Source organism: Metopolophium dirhodum, chromosome 9, assembly GCF_019925205.1.
Source record: "Metopolophium dirhodum isolate CAU chromosome 9, ASM1992520v1, whole genome shotgun sequence".
NCBI classification, from domain to species: Eukaryota; Metazoa; Arthropoda; class Insecta; order Hemiptera; family Aphididae; genus Metopolophium; species Metopolophium dirhodum.
In genome coordinates, this window is record NC_083568.1 from 4,747,424 (window position 1) to 4,767,148 (window position 19,725).

The window sequence follows — 19,725 nt, forward strand, 5'->3', positions numbered from 1 at the left end:
AAATTATAGCTCGAAAACGGTTCGAAAATCAATATTTTTTGGAGTAAATTAATTCAAAACGGAATAACGTTTTTCAAAATATTATTTTTGGGAATTTTCTGACATAAGTATTTTTCTTAAATAATTTATATTATCCATATAATTTTCACAATTTTTGTCATACGTTTGACTAGCATAAAATTTTATTTTATTTAGATCTATCTGTTACACTCTGTTAATCTGTATATAAGATCGCCAAAACGATGTACTAGATAGAGGTACCCGTGTAAATTTAGCTCAAATGATATGAAATGTTGAGTTATTCGCTCAAATGAAAGCCTCCCTCGAAAACCATAGGTATAATATGTAAAACTGGTTTAAATACAAAACAATATTGTTTTATTCATAGGTATACATTTTACTGGCACTATTCAAATATTTGTAATCATGTCACACCCAAGTTGTTTGAAATTCGTTAAATTTCCAACAAAAAAATAATGTGGAAATAAAGCACTAGTGGCTTGAGTGGATGGATATTGGGGGTCATCAGTTAATTATTTTGGCGCCTGTGTGTTATGTTTCACAGACCGTTAAATTGAAATACAATAGTCGTGGAATCAGCTTAGATTCACAAAATCCCCAGTAAAAAAACGCATGCGTTTAATTAATTTCATTACGACAGAACATTTAAAAAAATTAAGAAACGTATAATTTAGATCAATTAGTTTCTCATTAATACAATACTGAAGACATATACTTACGTATCTTATGTAAACACACGAGATTCATCAACTATCTAGTACTCAAGTCGAGTGTTAGTATATCGTAATAAATGACGAGAGCAATTGGATTAATTTTCAGATTACTCGTTAATGTAATGATTTGTGCGCTTTTTTATTTTTAGGCTAATTTAATGGCTACTATAGCACTGATTGTAAATACTATAGTTTTTAATCAATGATACTATAAAAACATACAAAAGTTTATATTTTAATTAAAATACAATTGAATCATACGGAGAGTGGAGACAGTTATATTGTATCGATATAAACATATAAACTTATAATTTATCAAATATTATTCAGTGTAGTATTATGTAATATTCTATTACGCACATGGCACTCATGTGCGACGTTTGTGTACAATTAAATCGTAAGATGTAAAGCATATTGATTTCCGTTTAGTTAGGTAATGAATTAAATAAATTGGAATTAATTAGTCGTATTATTTTATTAACAATTATAATAATTGATACTTCGAAAATAATTATTAATTGCATAAAAATAATTCAAGTTTACATTATGAAATAACATTAACAGCAGCATGATTACTCCAATTTATAGGTGATTTATAGGTAATCAAACACTAACTTGAGCTTAGGATTTCTTTAAATTGTTCATATATTTTCATTAGTGTATCGTATAATTTATTGTAAAAATGTATAAAAACCCATAATAATAATAGTATTATTACCCATAGTCTATACGAAAATTGTATAATAAATACTTAAATAAAATCAATAGATTACGAAAGACCGCGATTCGTCGTCTGCAGAGTTATTTGATTGTACATTTGAGAATTAAAAAATATATATATATAATATTTATGATGCCACTGAGATCAAGCGTTTAGGTTTTGCTTTTCTAAGAAAGACTTTAAAACGAGTTTAAATATACCCGAAATTCGTTAGGTCGTACCTGTAGTAAATCTACGACTACTATTTAAAAGCAAAAATATTTCTGTTGATATTGCTGCTATAAAAACACGTTATTTATTGCGTATCTATACTTCATCAATCAAGTAGAAAATATTTTTTGATCGACTTGAAATATTTTTCATAAATTAAAACAAAAAGGAGAGAGATGTTGAAATATTACAACGCTGTTCATGAATAATTCATTTTTGAAAAAAAAAAAAATAACGAATGATACTATGGTGCACTGAAGCAGAGGGTCAAGGTCGGGAATGTTTACGAAAACATTGCAGGTTGAATCGATAGCGTTTGATTTCGAGATCTTATTAATTCGTATCAGGTGTAATGATGTAGGTATTGAGTCCAATAGTCACACGAAATATTTTACAACAGTAGTTTTGAAACTTAAGTATGTTTTAGTTTCACTGTTAGTATACCTAACCTCCTATATATTTTATATCACATGCTCTTTTACTGCAGGCGTAGAGTATAATACTAAAATATACCGCAGTGGTGAAATCAAATTTTTTCGGGGAGTAAGATACAAAAACTACAAATTTTTATTATTATCGTAGTACAAACAGATAGAATAAAATGTTTGGTCATAGGGCAAACGCCAAGCATAGGGGCCAATCTATATAAAAGTACTATCTACTGTTTCTTTAGAAATTACCACAATAAATGTCCAACTTTCCTATCCATAAAGATATTTAATCGAAAAAATAAAAATAAAAATGTTTTATTAGTTTGACATTTGACACGCGCGAGAGAGAGAGAGAGAGATAGACCCGGACCCGGAGGCACTCACAATAGTGTGCCACTGAATATACCTGATCATATTTTTAATGTTCGAACGTTCCACGAAAAAACTCGAACCATATAATAACCATTTGAAGGGCGTTTACCATATACTAATATACCTACTAACTTGTTAGTATTTTTTTAAAGATTTACAAAGGTCGATCGATAAACGTTGAAATTATATTATACACATATATTATATTCAATAACATTTCGTAACATTTAGATTTAAATTATATTAAGCTTTCAGAAATACAATATTTTACAATCACTATAATATGATATAAATTATATGATAATTCAATTTTTGTTGGGATCGGTCATATAGCATATCTGATTAACAAGGCATATTTTTGGTGGTCGAAGAAAAAAATTATTTATAATATGATACCTTGTGCGACTCATTTATAATGCCCCAATTTCGAAGAAAGGGAGTTTTATATCAATTGGCATTTCCACCATTGAATTATTATGATAATACGATAATAATAATACGCAAGGAAAATATTTAAAATCAATTAAAATTAATATCTATCATTAAATAAATTATAATCATATATGTACGATTATCAATACATATACAATAATTAAAATTAAACGAATTAAATGTATGATGATTAAATAAATTATTCTACTGTTTTTATATAAGATAAACCTTGATGACGATATTATGTTGTGTTTAAACATGTTCAAAAACAAAAACATGTTTTTAAAAAGTACGTGTAACATAAAAAAATTGTATACCACGTGTTTTAAATTTATAAAGCTGTAATAAAAAAAAAAAATGCAACAATACTCATAGATTTAAAAAAATTAATTCACTATTCTAACAGTGAATTATTTTAACTTATTTTGGAGTATGTGTTGCGTCTCGTATACCTAAACGATCTGCTTATAAATATTTATAACCAAAAAATATTGGAAAGTTTTTAAGCTCGAAACGAGCAATTTTTCAATATTTATTTTCTCAGAAGTCTGTTTATTAGGTTGTTAAACGATGTCAGAACGTTAAACTCGATAAACTCGTGTAATTTGTCAGACCACTATAATACCTAATGACAACTCGGCTGAATTTCCACCCCCATTCCTCATAATTCATAAATTGTTATACACAAACAACTTTATATGATGATGTGAAAGTCGTGGATTGTTTTGCGTACGTTTGCATAAATTCTCATTTTAAATGCAGTTTTTTTAACAGTTCCCATGCAACTCGTTTCGTACACAATGATTTACAAGGAATTTTTATAAGAAGACGATTTGATATAAATGGATAAGACTGGTGTAGTTGACAAATCTGGACTTAAGTATGTTTGATTGATTTCTAATATATACCTATATAAATAAATACAATAATTTTAATCCGTCAGAAGGAATCGAAATTATGTATTGTATATAGTGCACTTATTCATACGACTTTAAATTGCATTGATTATGATGGATAATTGTTTTCTTTTCCAAACGAAACATGACATGTACCTAACACTCGCACTTACAGCACCATGATCTAAAGGCATGAGTATTGAGTGTATGTACTATGATTGTATGAAGTATACCTACCTACCTAACACATTTGATTTTGTGTTTGCAGAGTAATAAGGATTGGTCTCGAGTTCGATATCTGAATTGCCAATTAGTCTAAATAATGTTAAATACAATTACATCGTATGCAAAAATATAAAGCTACTGAAATTACCGTTATTATTATTATTATTATTATTATTATAATCTGTGTACGATTATTAAATTAAAATAAAAGACAATATCAAAATATATTTTAATATGTTAATACAATATAATATTATGTACAATACTATTGTAATGTAAATGGTAATAATTATATGTCGTTACGCAAAATATTAATACACGTTTAATAACTAGGTACCTATAGTGGGGTTTAGGTATTATACTAATGGATATGACATAAATATTTTCTAAATTATTGTAGGCTTAAGGCAATGCATTAGTATGAAACGAGAATTAGTCAAAAGAATCGTCAGTTTTAATCATAAACATAAGATGAATGCGTCATTTATTGTATATTCTATAGACCCCTAAACCAAGTTAGGTTAGATGCACACGGACTGGTTTGTGGTTTGTGGTGTTGGTATACAAGTGTTAAACATTATAATTTATAATACACGCTAAATATTATTATTTGAAACAATGTTATTAATTGTGTTACATTTTTAATTTATAAAAAGTACGATTTTATCTACGTGGTTGTGATGTTATACGAATATCAAGAAAAGTACTAATACACAATTTTTTTTTATGTTCTTTTTACATGTAAGTAAATAATGTGTGAATGGTAAGTAAATCTACAATCTTTTTCATTCACGGTATGATGCCCATCATCGCCTATTCATAGTTAAGAACAATAATGTTATTTTGCTTTTTATGGCTGATTGTGCATCTCTCGCTATTAACAACACGTATGTGAACAAAGACACATAAAATACAAAATATGATCATATGGGTAGGTACTTGGATAAAAAAATAAAATAAAAAATGTATTGTGTGCCGATTATAAAAAATGTAAAATACTTAGACCTAGACAAGTGTACATAATATATTACGTTGTTTAAATTAGGTACATATTATTATATTGTAACTAAACGGTTTTATGACGGTCTACCGTGTTAAAAATTACAATGCGGACAGTTATTATAATGACACGACTACGTCATGACGTTTAAATCAGTAAATCATTTATATACCTTATTTATTATTAAAGGTGGATGAAATATGTTTTATTTGATATTAATATTTAATTAGATGTTTGTAATTTTTTTTTATCATTTTCTATATTATATTTCTATATTGTATCGAGGTCAACCGAATTATAATAAGCATTTGACTCTTTATTATAATTTTTTTTTTTGTCACAGCATTTAACCTCTTCACCTGATTGCCTATCCTTATCTTGAAATATGTCAAAAGTAATAGCTGTGATAGGTACTTACCTATGTAAATAAAGTTATTATTTGTACAATCAGAATAATTCCAAAAGACAAACTAATTGTGGGGATAAGAATAAAATCTCAATCTGAAATTCAAAAAATTAAGGATTACAGGAAATTAAGAAAATCTGAAATTCTTTTTTAAAAAATAGGATAGCGATTAAAACGTTTTACAACTATTATGAGCACTTGATAAGCTATACTCTTTTACATGGAAAACATTGAAAATCAAAACTTTATTGAGCATAATATATTATTATGATTTATCAAAAAAAAAAAAATAATAAAAAAATATTCATATTTGAAAAGTTAACTAGAAAATAACACCTCTACAGTCTACAGAAAGTCGTAGTTTAGCCATGTTTGCATGAACTATAGCATACCTATTCTAATCCAATATATAAATATATGACAAGAAATACGACAAATTATTCAAAACTACATAAGAAATTAGAACATCATGTTAAAATGCGCTTAATTTTTTATTTTGGTCTTAAAGAAATAGTTGTCTTCATTTATACCCGATTTAAGACAAATACATACAACAGAAGCCCAGCACGGGATGCGCTCACCGCTTATGCATTTTAGAATTTATATCTATCTATCTATAGTATCCACGCACAAAGGTAGTTTGTAGTTTAGCGATTCTGTTAACACGATGATAAACAATAATGATAATAATAACAACAATAACAATAATAATAATAATGATAACAATATGCATCAATTCATATTCAACGATATACGACACCTGAGGTTATTGTTGTTTTTGCCGTAACGATGAGTTTGAAGCTGTGGATAAAATATAAGTAAATCAGAAAAAACAGCGTCGGTGTTGACAGGTCTCGATACTCGATGCTACTACATCCAGTATAATCCGATTGCAATTTATGAACATCTCTATAGTAGATCCCCACTAGAGTATCCCTACTATAATTTATTATTGATCACATGTGATTTAGTATGTATATAGTTAATTATATATTATAGCCTATAGGAACCGTTACACCTATTATCCTACTTTCGCCTTTCGTAAATCATATTTGTTTTTGTCATTAATTGAACACTCAGTATACAAACCCAATTAAAATGTAAAGCTGTAAATGCACACATGCATACATTTTTTTTTTTTTTTATTGAACAATTAATAAAACGATAGTCAGCGAAGCGATTTTATCCATAATTGTATACTATAATAATATTTATGACACGAATAAATAAATTATAATTTATGCGCACTATATATTGTGATCATTATTGTCACAACAATATTGTTATACATTTTATGTGCAATTTGTCAATACAATTTTAATTCATTAGTCTTTTTAAAGTTTCTACCTCCCCATTCAGTCCTAGTAAAATTAAGAAAATCAAGTGAAACTCGCTCTGCCGTATATTATGAGGTTTTGAATAGAGTAGGTCATTATTGTGACACAGTAATGAATAATGTTAAATTTTGAATTCAATGATAAATCATTGTACACAAAAAACTGATTCTGAGCGATGAAGGTGACGAGTGGATCACCATCTGTATCTATAAAGATTGTTTATGTTATACTATATTATAGTTTATATGGTTTATACAGTTATTTTATAATATGGTTTATATTATTATTTCTCGATTCGATGCGTTGAACTGGATGATTTTCGTTTACGTTTTACGTTTGAATAAAGTATTTTGCTAAAATTTGAACTTCAAACACTTATAAGACTAAAAACGTAGACATTTTCAAATGTCTATACAAATACCTAGTAAAAAGACGAAATATTTTGAAAAATGTATTGATGTTTAAAATTAAATATTTGGTCAATATTTTAAATTTTTTAATAATAGTATAATGTCGAAAACTGATATGTTGTGAAATATTCTCCTTTTCCCGTATTATTATTACCAATTCTTATTTCATTAGGGTTAGTCAGTATATATATAAAAAAAAGTAACTGGCATTTTTCGATTTTCAAGCAAAATATATTCTTTCTGCTTTTAAACATGTTATACACAGATAAAAAAATACATCATTGTAAAACCAATTTATTCCTCGCACCGCTCAGAACCTAAAATGTATTTTTGTAAGCACCTATAATTTGTCTGTCAAACACGTGTATTATACAGTATAGGTAAATAGCATGACAATAAAAAAAATGTATTCTATTTCTATACTATCGTTAACGCATCACAACCGTATGCGCTATTCAAGTTTTAAAGTCCGTGAATATAAAGTGATGCTAAAAGTTAATTTATAAAAAAAATACTTAAAAGTAAAGAAAACATCTACTTAAAAATAATCAGTAATGTGGACCACTGAAAAGGAATTCTTTAAAGTTGAATAAAACGATAAGTTATACAAGTTAGGTACTGCAATAGTAATTCTAAGCACAGCAGCTGTTGGTACACCTAAAATGATAAATATGTTGCTTAAAACATATAGGTATGCCTGCTATTTTTTTTGTCTTTTTCTTGAAATTAATACAAGAAAATAAAAAAAAATTGCATTCTTAATTTATCTTTACTAAGATTTTTTCGCATAAAAGAATTTATTTGAGATTTTCAATTGTGTCAAAACCGAAAAAAAAAATTTACCGCCATAAAACCAGTATACCTTCCTCACTCTTTTTTAATCTAAAAACAGTACGTTAACCAAAAACATGAAATTTGAATTAAACTAGCTGCTACTACTTTTAACTTATTAGTTTCAATTAAATCATAAGTTATATCGTCGTGACGTCGTGTAAATGTACATCAATATTTACTGCAACGCATTTATCTAATACTCTGTATTCGTATATTATTTATACCTCTTGACTTGTTTGTTGATACCAACCTATGTACTTCTTTCTAGGTACTTTACTACATTTTTCACCATAAAATCAAATAAACATGATTATATTTTTTTTATTGACTACCTATGTTATCCGAAGGGGCAATTTGAATTTTGAAAACAAGGCAAGAAATACCAGTCTGTGACTTGTGAGTATACCTAAACAATGAGTAATCGTTTCCCAATATTGGTCGCTGGCCACTATCAAAAGTAACTACTCCAAAAGTCAAGTTGCACACAATATAATAAACAATAGACTAAAAATCATAAATGAATTAAAGGCTTAAATGGGCTAGGCAATTATATTATCAACTTCATAAAATCAAATTTAGTGTTTGGAAAGAACGTCGTTCACGTTCAAATTTAGTGAATGATATGTGATTATCACTCGTTTTTTTTCAAATAGAATGTGAACGACGTTTATATTTTTAATAAATATAATATGTATACATATTGGTTAACATTTAAATATTATTTAAATAATTATATGATAACATTTTTTCTATTGTAATATGCCTATTAAATTTATTTGATTATGAATTATACAAATTAAATACATGACATTTTAGTGGGGAAGGCCCGACATAAAACCAAAATCATTATATGTTTTCCACGATTTTGTATTAGTATTATTATATTAGTATAGAATGATTAACAAAAATAAAATAAAACAATTTAAATGACCGACCAAATTAACGCATTCATTTTTTCAAAGAACGTGAACGAATTACATTTTTTAGTAAACGTTCCGAACACTTATTAAACTACTGAATACTGAACATAGCATATAGTTTTTCTCACTTAAATAAAAGTCTAACAAAAATATCAACTCTCCGTTTAATTTAATTTAATGTGGTATACCGGTACCAAATTTTAAAATAACCACACGCTCTTTATTTGAACTTAATGTAATTTGAAACAATCAACCTACTTTTGTCTACCTACATGAAATTTATTGAATCATTTTTATTTTATTTTTCCCAAAACAAGAAAATCCTGAAAATGCCTAAAATCATATTTTACATATTATAATAATTTTCAAAGATTTTTATGATGATTTTCAATTATTTTCATTGAATATTTATTATTAATCAGTGGATAATAATTAAAAATATTCAGTTGTATAATTATATGTATTAAAAAAAAAGTATATTTGAAGCTAGTTATAAGCTAACATATTTTATTAAAATATACCTATTATTATAATCATGGGCGTAGCTTGATTTATGTACATTTTGTTACTTATAAATTACAATACCTATGTATAAGTATTTAAAATATCGATAAGTGTAGACGTGAACCGAAATATGGCGAGGTACCCCTCTCTTGTGCCACTCTACTCCGCTCATCATTACTTATGAACACTTATGACTCCTAAACTACTCGTCGAATATTCGATTTTTATAGTACTCCTAAAATTCTGCTTCGCAATAAGAAATTAAAAATGTATGTTATAATTTTTATAAGACTTGAACAATTTTAACAAAATATAATAAAAATATTCATATTTTTTCAATAAAAGTTGTTAAGACGACATAAAATTGTAACTTATAAGTAATAACGGAAAATATTAAGCACGCTTATGTAAATAAAAATGTATAATTTAAATCAAATAAATATTGTCATATTAATTCATTCCTCAACCACTGGGTGGTTTCTTTTATCAAATACTCATGTTTTTTTTACTCATAGCTAATATGATCATTGTGTCAACTGCTACAGATATATCAGATAATATAACGTATTTAAAACAAAATAAAAAATATTACCCATTAGAATTTGTACTGGTTTTTATTTAATTTTTCTGTTTTCTATGATTATTCGTGTTGTGACTAGAGAAAGGCCTTCCTGAGAAACTCTTGGTTAAAATAGGGCACCGCGAGCCAAAAAAGTTTGGGAACCTTTGGTTCAATGAAACAATGAGTGTTCTTCTATAACAGAATTGCTCAATATATTATATGATTTACACTGAAAATATAACTCTCATCATAATATTCATAATAATAAATAAACATACACTGATTTGAAAATTATCTTATTTATGCATCAAGATTATTGTTAACATAAACATTGTAATCAAATCATTTATTATTTCACATTGAGAAAATGCAGTCTTGTTAAAATAATAGTACCTAAATAAATAATATTTTTAATCAATTCTTCTACCTACCTAATATAGTAACAGTTGTAATTAACAATATTGTTTTTAATACAGTGCCTTTAATCATGCCAGTGTATTATTAATAACCTCAGTTAACATTGTCAAATTATAAAAATCGTTTGAAGTTCATATTATAGATTTAATAACTTAGTATTGTCTGAAATATGAATCGTCAAATTACGCTAAATACCTATAATTCATGAATAAATAATGATTATCTTGTCCCTTATTTTATCACGTGTCTTATCAATTCAATGATAAAATATAACAAATTAACTAATAAATACGAACATAGTTAATAAACTGAATTAAATGTCTCTGATTTTGCATTAAACATAATATTGTCTTCTACCTTAAGATATTAAAATTTAAAAAATATCATAAATCACGTCAAAATAATACCAAAAATCAATTTCAATTTTCAACCAAACACAGGCAATGTTGTTAGCTTTTGATAATAGGTAAAATGTCACTAATGTTTAAGCTAACAAAGCTACAACAGGTTGAACGACTGAACGACTGAACGTACATTTGAAATGTTACGCATTGGCAAGACCGCATAGATAACAAAATAATGCGTGAGAGATGGGATTTTCATTCTTTATAAAAATAGTTTTTGAGACGTGATGAAACGTTATTTTGATATGTATAGTAGACCTCCTATACCTACGCATGTACGAGAGAAACGATATCTATAGTAGAATATTGCTCTATACGATAAAACTGCAAAAAGTTGCAAAAATGATTTAGTCCAGTATCGTTTTTATAAAGCGATAATGATATACCTGTTATAAGAGCAGGACACCTTACAAACGTGACCTTGCTGTTATTTTAGATTCTGTGCGGAGCGATGAATGTATTGGTTCCACAATGATGTATGTATTTTTGTTTTTTGTTATTTTGCTTTTATTTTAGATTCAGAGCGAAGCAATGAATATAATATTGATTTTACACCGATGTGTGTGTTTTTTTTTTTTTGTGTTTGTCATAATTTTTTAAGACGGTAAAAAGTCCTTAGATTTTCTTCAACAGTATCTTTTCTGGTAGGAAAGTGGCACCATGTATACCCTCCTATTATCAATACATTTGACGTAAATACTAAATTGTACATATTGGACACACAGTTTCTAATAAATACTTTTCAATTACAGGCTACAGCAGAGGGACGAGGGCCGTTATTTAGATTGTTATTACCATAGCTGCTTATTAGCATCTTTCTGGAAAACAAATTACATTTTACTATTATAGCCTTCTCTAATTGTCTTCAGAGCCCAATAATAATAAAATCTCAAAAATTATTGCGTAATATCTCAGTAATAAACGCTTCATAAAATAATGCTATGTTCAAAAGTTAAAATTATTAAGAAATGGCTGACGACGATAATTTTATAAAATCTTATTTTTTAATCTTAATTGTTTAATATAATTCAAGAACTCATTTTTTTAAAAGTTACACCAAAAACCAAAATCGGTTTAGTCAAAAACCGATATTGCGTAAAAAATCCCGTTTTTCCATAATTTTTTTTTTGTTTTGAAAACTACTGGTAATTTTTTACTTTTGACCCCTAAAGTACCAACTAGATTCACTTTCTTATCAGAAAAGATGCTGTTGATTATTCTGTGATTTACGTGAGGTCCACTAATGGACTAAATTAGGTACATCGAGTTTGTTTGTTTATCCATAATATTAATTATTTTGCTGTCCAACAAATCGATTGATGATAATTTTTCAGAGTTTTATCAAAACATTTACATGTTTGATAAAAATGTTAATTAATTTAAACAATATTATCCATTTCCAAGCCTCAGGTATTACAACTAAGTATATTATTTGCATTTTTAATTATAATATATAACAATTGACACGTTTTCGTTATTTTAACCAACAAAATTCTAACTTTAAACACTTATAAAAAATTAATGCAGCTTTACGCTAAAATATTTTTAATTCCATAAAAAATAATCTATGAGGATGAACCTTGTAATAAGTTTTCAAAGTTTTTTAATGTAGGAAAAAAAATTATCAACATAAATTGAAAAAATATTATAAAAAGTCCCACAATTTAAAATGTCTAGCTCTATATAGGTAAAGCCAAAATATTAAAAAATTGTTGTTGTGAAATATTTTCGTTTTTCAGAAATTTTTTTTCATTTTTCCAGATCATTAAGAAAATGTTAGCACTCCAAAGTACCAACTGGATTTAATTTTCTATGTAAGTAACCTCACTCAAAGTTGAGGATTCAAGCATTTTTACTACTACAAAAGGTGATGACACACAACTCATCGTTGTAAAACCAGTACGTCCATTCAAGGGCGTCCGCAGGGATTTGTCAAGGGGAGGGCAAAATATTTTCCTTTTTACATTTTTGTCTCACTATCCTATTACCTAGTTATAAAGTATTTTTGGTGACATGTTTTCTTTCATATAGACAAGAAATGTAAAAATATTTATGAATTATATACGTATAGGTACATATAGTTAGTTAAAACTTAATTTTACAGCATTAATTTTAATTAATTTTTATGTAATTTTAAATTATCAAATACATTATTTTTTAATAAATAATATTATGTTACCGTTGATTTTAAAATTTTAGGTAATTTATAAAAGTAAATATTTCTAGCTTATTCAGTCATTGATACCACAAACTTGAAAAGTTGTAACTATTGTAGTTTATAGTTATTGGTGTATGCCATTTATTTACATTTAATTTTTTTTTCAAAAAAGTAAAAACTTGGTTATTGCTACAGTGTAAGCTTGGTCCCACCACTACATCTCATAATCTATAAAAGCAACGTTCTTAGTTCTGACTCTGATTCGAGTGTAATAAAAATCACTGTAAAAAAGTTTATTTTGCGATATTTTATATTACAACGGTCTGCTCCGCTCAGAATCTAAAATAAAAATAATTTAGTGTACTATTTAGAATTGTTAGGGCATTTTTTAGTTTTTTTAGAAGACTAAAATCATCAATAATAATGTATGATAATCAACCCAGAAAAAGCCAAGGGGAGGGGCAACTGCCCCTACTCCCCCCCCCCCCCCGCGGACGCCCTTGCGTCCATTGCTCCACTCAGATATAAAAAGTCACTGAGGGTGATACATCGCACTCAGATCACCCTCTGTAAATACTCAACTGTAACTTGTAAGCATCATATAAGTCCACCGGTACACGTTGACAATGAAACAATCAATAAGATTATATTGGATATAACTTGTGTAGTTGTGTATTTATGTGTGCACTGTTCATACTGTTCCACTTAAATATGTCATCATCACTCACCTGTAGCTAATAATACACGTTGTTAGTACAACTTATAATATAAAATATAAATAATATAATTATTTATAAATCATAATGTGTACCATGCACGCTTATCGGTAGACATAATATTATGTTTTGTTTGCAACGAACAACATTACTTTAATATGTATTATTACCTGTACTATTATTTACATACCCACCTATTTATTTTGATTAAAAAGGTTACATCTATATTGTAATTTATAAATTAAAATTATATAAAATACAATAACTATAATTGACCGGCGGACTTCACATGCTACCGACTTTTCAAATCCCACATGACTGATGAAGTGCACACTGTATGTAGGTAGCTGGTATAGTGCATAAACATATTATCGGTAGAAGTTACAATCGCCCTTGTTTTCAACCACTAGAACATATTGTATTATACTACGACGGTGACGTATTTTCTGATCGATCAGGTTCAATCGAGTACAATTAAATACACGAGTTCTAATTTTTTTTCAGAAATGAAACTGGTAATAATAGCTTTTGTATGAACTCGACCATAATAATATATTATGTTAATATCGATTGATAAAATTACGTTCTTCAAAAATAGTATACTATCGTCATAATCCAATTTCAATGATCTAAAAATTAAATTAAATTAATATAAAATAATTGTAGGTAGGTATTCTCCACCGAAATAATCAATTAATGACTTTACTTATTAGTAGGGAACGGATTTGAATGCAAATTGTATTTTTTTCTGAATGTCCAAAAACATTGCTTTTCAAGCACAAAGTTTATTTTATACAACAAGGAATTAAAAAATATAACTTTTATTTTGCATTTTTTGACATTTTTAGTGCATTTTTATATTTTTAAGTCATTTTTATATAAGAATGAATATAATTTTATAAATATGTAGTTAAAATTCATTCTAAAAGATTAAAATTAAATAATATTTATTTTGCCTTGTATATTACTTCTATTTTTATTATTTGTTATGTTTTTACCGATTAGATAAATACGTCGCCGTGCGGCCACCTATTATTATATATTATTGTATAACTAAATTTTTAGAAATAATTTTCAGGCTAAATAGAAGATAGGAAATGACAAATGATAAGATGATACGAATAATTATTAATAATAAGACTTTATATAAAAATTAATAATTTTATTAGTAACAAAACCATTTTTTTTATATTAAAAATAATTTTAAGAGCATTTAAAAAAAAAAAAATTTCTGTTGAGTGTATAAAATCATATTTTTTTAAGGCATTTTTCTTGTTTTTTAGATCATTTAAATCTGTTTCCTACTTATTAGTTATTTAACTTATCTGTTTTTAAACATTAAAGAATGATGTCTTATATTATTATACATTCATTTTAATTCATTACTTATTTTTGGTACAAATTTACATCTACCAAATGACAATAAAAATATACATTGACGTGTATTCATAAAATGTATCATTTACATAGGTATTAGAATTAGATACTCCATTTAATAGTTGAACTACATCATTTACACTGAATTTAAGTGGCACAGAAAAAATAATTATATGACTTAATTTAGTAAATTTAGTAAATTTAATAAATTACTCGTATAAAATATATTAATTGGATGAAAGATTAGTAAACTAATGCTTAATTTGTTGTATAGTAAATTGTTCTAACCTAACCTAACCTAATCAAATAAACCGATACCTTTTAGTGTACACTAAAGAGAATATAATATTATTATGACTATTGTATCATAACTATTAATAAATTATCCCCTAAAATTACTTAGTAAAACCTCGTTAATATTTCATAATTATAATATTAATATAATTAAGGCAAATAATTATACAATTTTATCCATAATAAAACATATTTAGAGATGTATAGGCATTAGGTACAAAGGTTAATAAATATTATTAAATTATTAAAAGAAGATCTAACTATTGAAAAAAAAGTTCACTTGCTGGTAAAATATTGAACAATTTGCAAAAACATAATAATATATGTTATAATAGCCAATAGGTGGACATTTTAATAATTAATAATATTTTATGTCAACATTTTAATATAGATACTATAATAATCATATGTACATACCTAAATTATAAATATTTTATACTTTTTAAACTTATCTTATATTAAATTATCTAATTTATTTGTTTTAGCTTACATTATCTATCAATAATCTCTGTTATTAGTTAATATGTCTATTTTGTTTTCTATTAAACTGAAGATCGTATAGGTAAATAATAATATTATTATATTGTACTTGAGCTCTCGTTTAAATAAAATAAATAAATGTACAAATATTGTGTATAATATCACCTAGGTAGGTTTATTATTATTACCATAGTCTGTAAATCTACAATTCCTATTTTCTAAAAATATTAGTCTGTATTTCTTTGTAGAAAATTAATTAATTGTTTTAATTGTAATTTAAATATAGGTAGGTAATATTAAAATTTCAGCACAAGCTAGAGATATTATTAAAGAAATATTTAACGCTTAAACCATTCAATAAAAATGTAAAATTCGAATTATCCACCAAATCAACAAATAGCTGGTACATACTCGAGGTTAGGTTAGGACCTACTCTACAAAGACTCGAAGTCTAAGAAACACAAATTCATCAAGTCAAACTTAACATTACCCAAATCATAACGACTGAAAATGAATAGGTATACTGTCGTTGCTCGTTAGTCGTTACAGGCAATAATAACAATCTTTTGCCGACGGTACCTATAATATTATATCTTAATTTATAGGTCTATCGTCTATGGTTTATACAAAGTCTTTATATACGAATTTTGCGCGCTGATAATATAATATAATATTATAATAAAACGATAAAAATTAAAAACCCATTTTATTATTTTAATCGTCCTAAATTTTTGTCACCGTGAATCAACGACATGCACAACACTGTTCGATCGTTGTCCAATGTTGCAGTTAAATATTGTATTCCATACCGAGTGCGATCAATTAATAACCTAGTTACGGCCGTCAACGTACCCATACTGCAGTGCACGGACGACTATATAGATGAGGACATGAAACATGAGGTTCGTCTGGCCGACTTACGTCGGGCCGGTACATAAAAAGACATTTGCCGGTGCAGCGGTAACGGGTTGACGTCCGCGGCGAAGGCGCCCATTTCGGCGAGACGAGTCGGCGGTGCCAAAAAAAAAAAAATAAAAAAATATTAACAAACGCACCGCCGCCGACGTCTAGCGAGCGCGCCAAATTAGGGGGGTGCCCGTAGCTTGAACGGTGACGACTGCGGCGGCGGCGGTGGCGGGAAAAACAATGACGCAATACACGAGGTCTCTTGCGTGTGACGTCGCGACGGCGGCGCGGGTAACCATACTCGTATTTATATATTATAATATTTTACTACCAGTAAAAGTGTTTGAAAAACGTTCGATTTCGTCTCCGTCGCAATTCAATTTATGCGAACGAATTGTATCGATAGGTGTACGCTTGGATATGGTGCGTTGGTGCCTAGTGCATAATGATATAAAATGGTTTGACACGATCGAATTATGTATAGTGTGATCGATACGACCGTAATATTATATTGTTGTATTAAGTCGTCGACGGGAAAGCGTTGTGACAGTAATATGTAATTTTAAGTATACGCGAACAGAGATCAATCGTGGGACGTTAGTTATTTCATCCGTAAATGGTATATATATTATTATACCTATTCAGGAAAACGATCCGCGTGACCCCAGTTTCTCGTTCGGTATCGAACGCGTACCTACAGGGTGCATTTTTTTTAACGCGAATCGGCCGGCGTGTCACTATTATATACCTAAATATTTAGTAAGCGTTAGTAAATTATTTAAGTGATCGCGGTTCGTTTAAAATTGTTTTTCTTATTTTCCGAACGATTTAATATTTTGTTCTGCCCGAGTCTCGTATAATTTGTCATCCCGTCCGGACGCGGTCCTTTAGCGCGCGGAGCAGCAACGTTGACTTTTGATTATCAATATTATTAACTTGTGCGAACCATAGTCCACTTATGGTCCATAATACGATTTATTGTACGATTTCTTTTGAAAACTACCCAAGGATTTAATAAATAAAGAATTAGAATACTAAAATACTAATATTTTAACGTTATAATAATATGCTGTATAATCGCTAAAATAATAAAAAATATGCCGCGGTTCGAGAAAGATACCGCGGGCGATTCGCGTCACAGGCAGGCAGACAAGCGACTGTTATGTACCTAATAGCAGGGATGCGATACGCGGCGCAACGTGGCGGCGACGAGGGAAAAACACACCCGTATGGCTCGAATAACGGGGTTCATAACATACGGTCAAGATAATAGGCACCTATAATATGCTGGTATATAATATACCGTATTAATTATTTTAAACCGTAGCTGATGATGATGCGCAACGAATACAATTTACTTAAACAAACAAATAAATAAATAAACGGAAATAAGAAAATACACGACGGCCACTTACCAACATCTTGGCGGCTTTCGGGTTCCGGGACGAAGACAATATCGATAATAATATTATTATTAATTGTATTATTATCACAGTGCGCGCACCCGAGGGTTGATCGGAGATAACAAGCACGTGCGACGAGACGGGCGGCAACGTGCGCGCGTGAACGAAACTGACGTCGACGGGAACTGCGAAGGCTGCTGGCGGGTGCGCGACTACCACTGAAAACGAAGGCGGCGGCGGCGGCGGCAGTTGTATAACAAACAGTCTGGTCGGGAGTTTCGCGGGGGCTGTGTTCCGGCAAGAGTGTCGTGGGGTCGCCGCGCGCGGTGGACGTTCGCCAAAGACGCCGCAGACAACACTGACGGCGCGCCGGAGAGTTCGCGTGTGCCTCGGTCCGTGCGAATAATTAACATATATATCTGAGCGTGCGGATATCGTGTGCGTATGATATCGTCGTCCGCCGCGCCACAAACATAATAATAATATCGTATGCATGAATGGTGTACATATTTATATATACATTGTATTATTATGGTGTGACGTCGCCGCCCACCCGCCGCACGGGGATCTGGTGGTGGTCGACCGGAGCAGGCCGACGGTCGCGCAGTAAATAATAATATTGTTGTCTTTAGTTTGCAATTTTTTGTAATTTTTTTTTCTCCCCGTTTCCGTTTCGTGCACACGCGTCGGCACGTCGCAGTGTCTCCCACGGCGCGTAAACATTATTTTATATAATAATATTATCACTGTAGAGGCCTCGTTCCGTACGGTGGTTTTTACTTTTTACACCGTCTCCGCCACAGCTGCTGTTGCTGCTGCTGGCGGCGTCTGGCGGCCGTCCGCCGTAACCGCCGCTCCGCCCATCGCGCTTACCTATGGGTCTATTCCGTTACTATTGGATTTGTAATTTGTATACCTTTGCACCGGCAATTTTATAATATTAACGTTGTCCCGTTCGTATATACCAGTATATGCGCATAATACACGCCACTACCGCGGTGGCGGCTTCCGGGTGTCGATGTCGATGTTTGACGGTTCGCTCGTATGGCTAGAGAATAAAATAACAATAATATGCAATTGTCGTACGGCGCAGTAGGACGTACACGCGCAAGCGCACGCCGATAGCGGAAGTTCGGCGCGCCGCCGGTGTACAGACGACCGCGCGAGTCATCCAAGTCACGAGCTTCCGCGCCGCGCCGCCCGATCACGGAGCGCGCGTCGTCGTCGCAGGTTTCCACGCTTCCGGTGTCGGGCGGTAGTCCAGAGACCACGGGTTCAATTTAAAATTAGACCACAAGCGTATATAATATTCTTTGGCATTATTCGGTATAGGCTTATCGCTAAACCTAAAACCGTACCCCGGTGACTAAATTATTATATTATTATAATGACACAAGTCAAAAGTATAATTTATTTATTTTTTCACGAAAGCTCTCAATTCAAATAGTTGTTTATATTTTATATGTTTGAAAAAATACAAAATCAACCAACCTTTTAGGAATTATAATCGACATTGTACAAGATAATAAATTTATTTTTTTTTACCTGTGATCGATATATATAATTATAATTTGAA

The 19,725-nt window shown here is 29.5% G+C and overlaps 1 protein-coding gene across 2 annotated transcripts in view; it reads right to left on the reverse strand.

Moving 5' to 3' along the window:
* Nucleotides 1-18,539, reverse strand: part of LOC132952286 (solute carrier family 22 member 21-like) — a 35,614-nt gene extending 17,075 nt beyond the window's left edge. Inside the window, exon 1 of one of the 2 annotated variants that reach the window (XM_061024545.1) lies at nucleotides 18,162-18,539. In XM_061024545.1, the coding sequence (XP_060880528.1) occupies nucleotides 18,162-18,167 (6 nt within the window). In that variant the 5' untranslated portion in view covers nucleotides 18,168-18,539. Of the gene's footprint in view, nucleotides 1-6,187; nucleotides 6,343-18,161 lie in introns of those variants that run through there. The other variant, XM_061024546.1, reaches the window with a different exon arrangement.
* Between the last annotated feature and the right edge of the window lie 1,186 nt (nucleotides 18,540-19,725).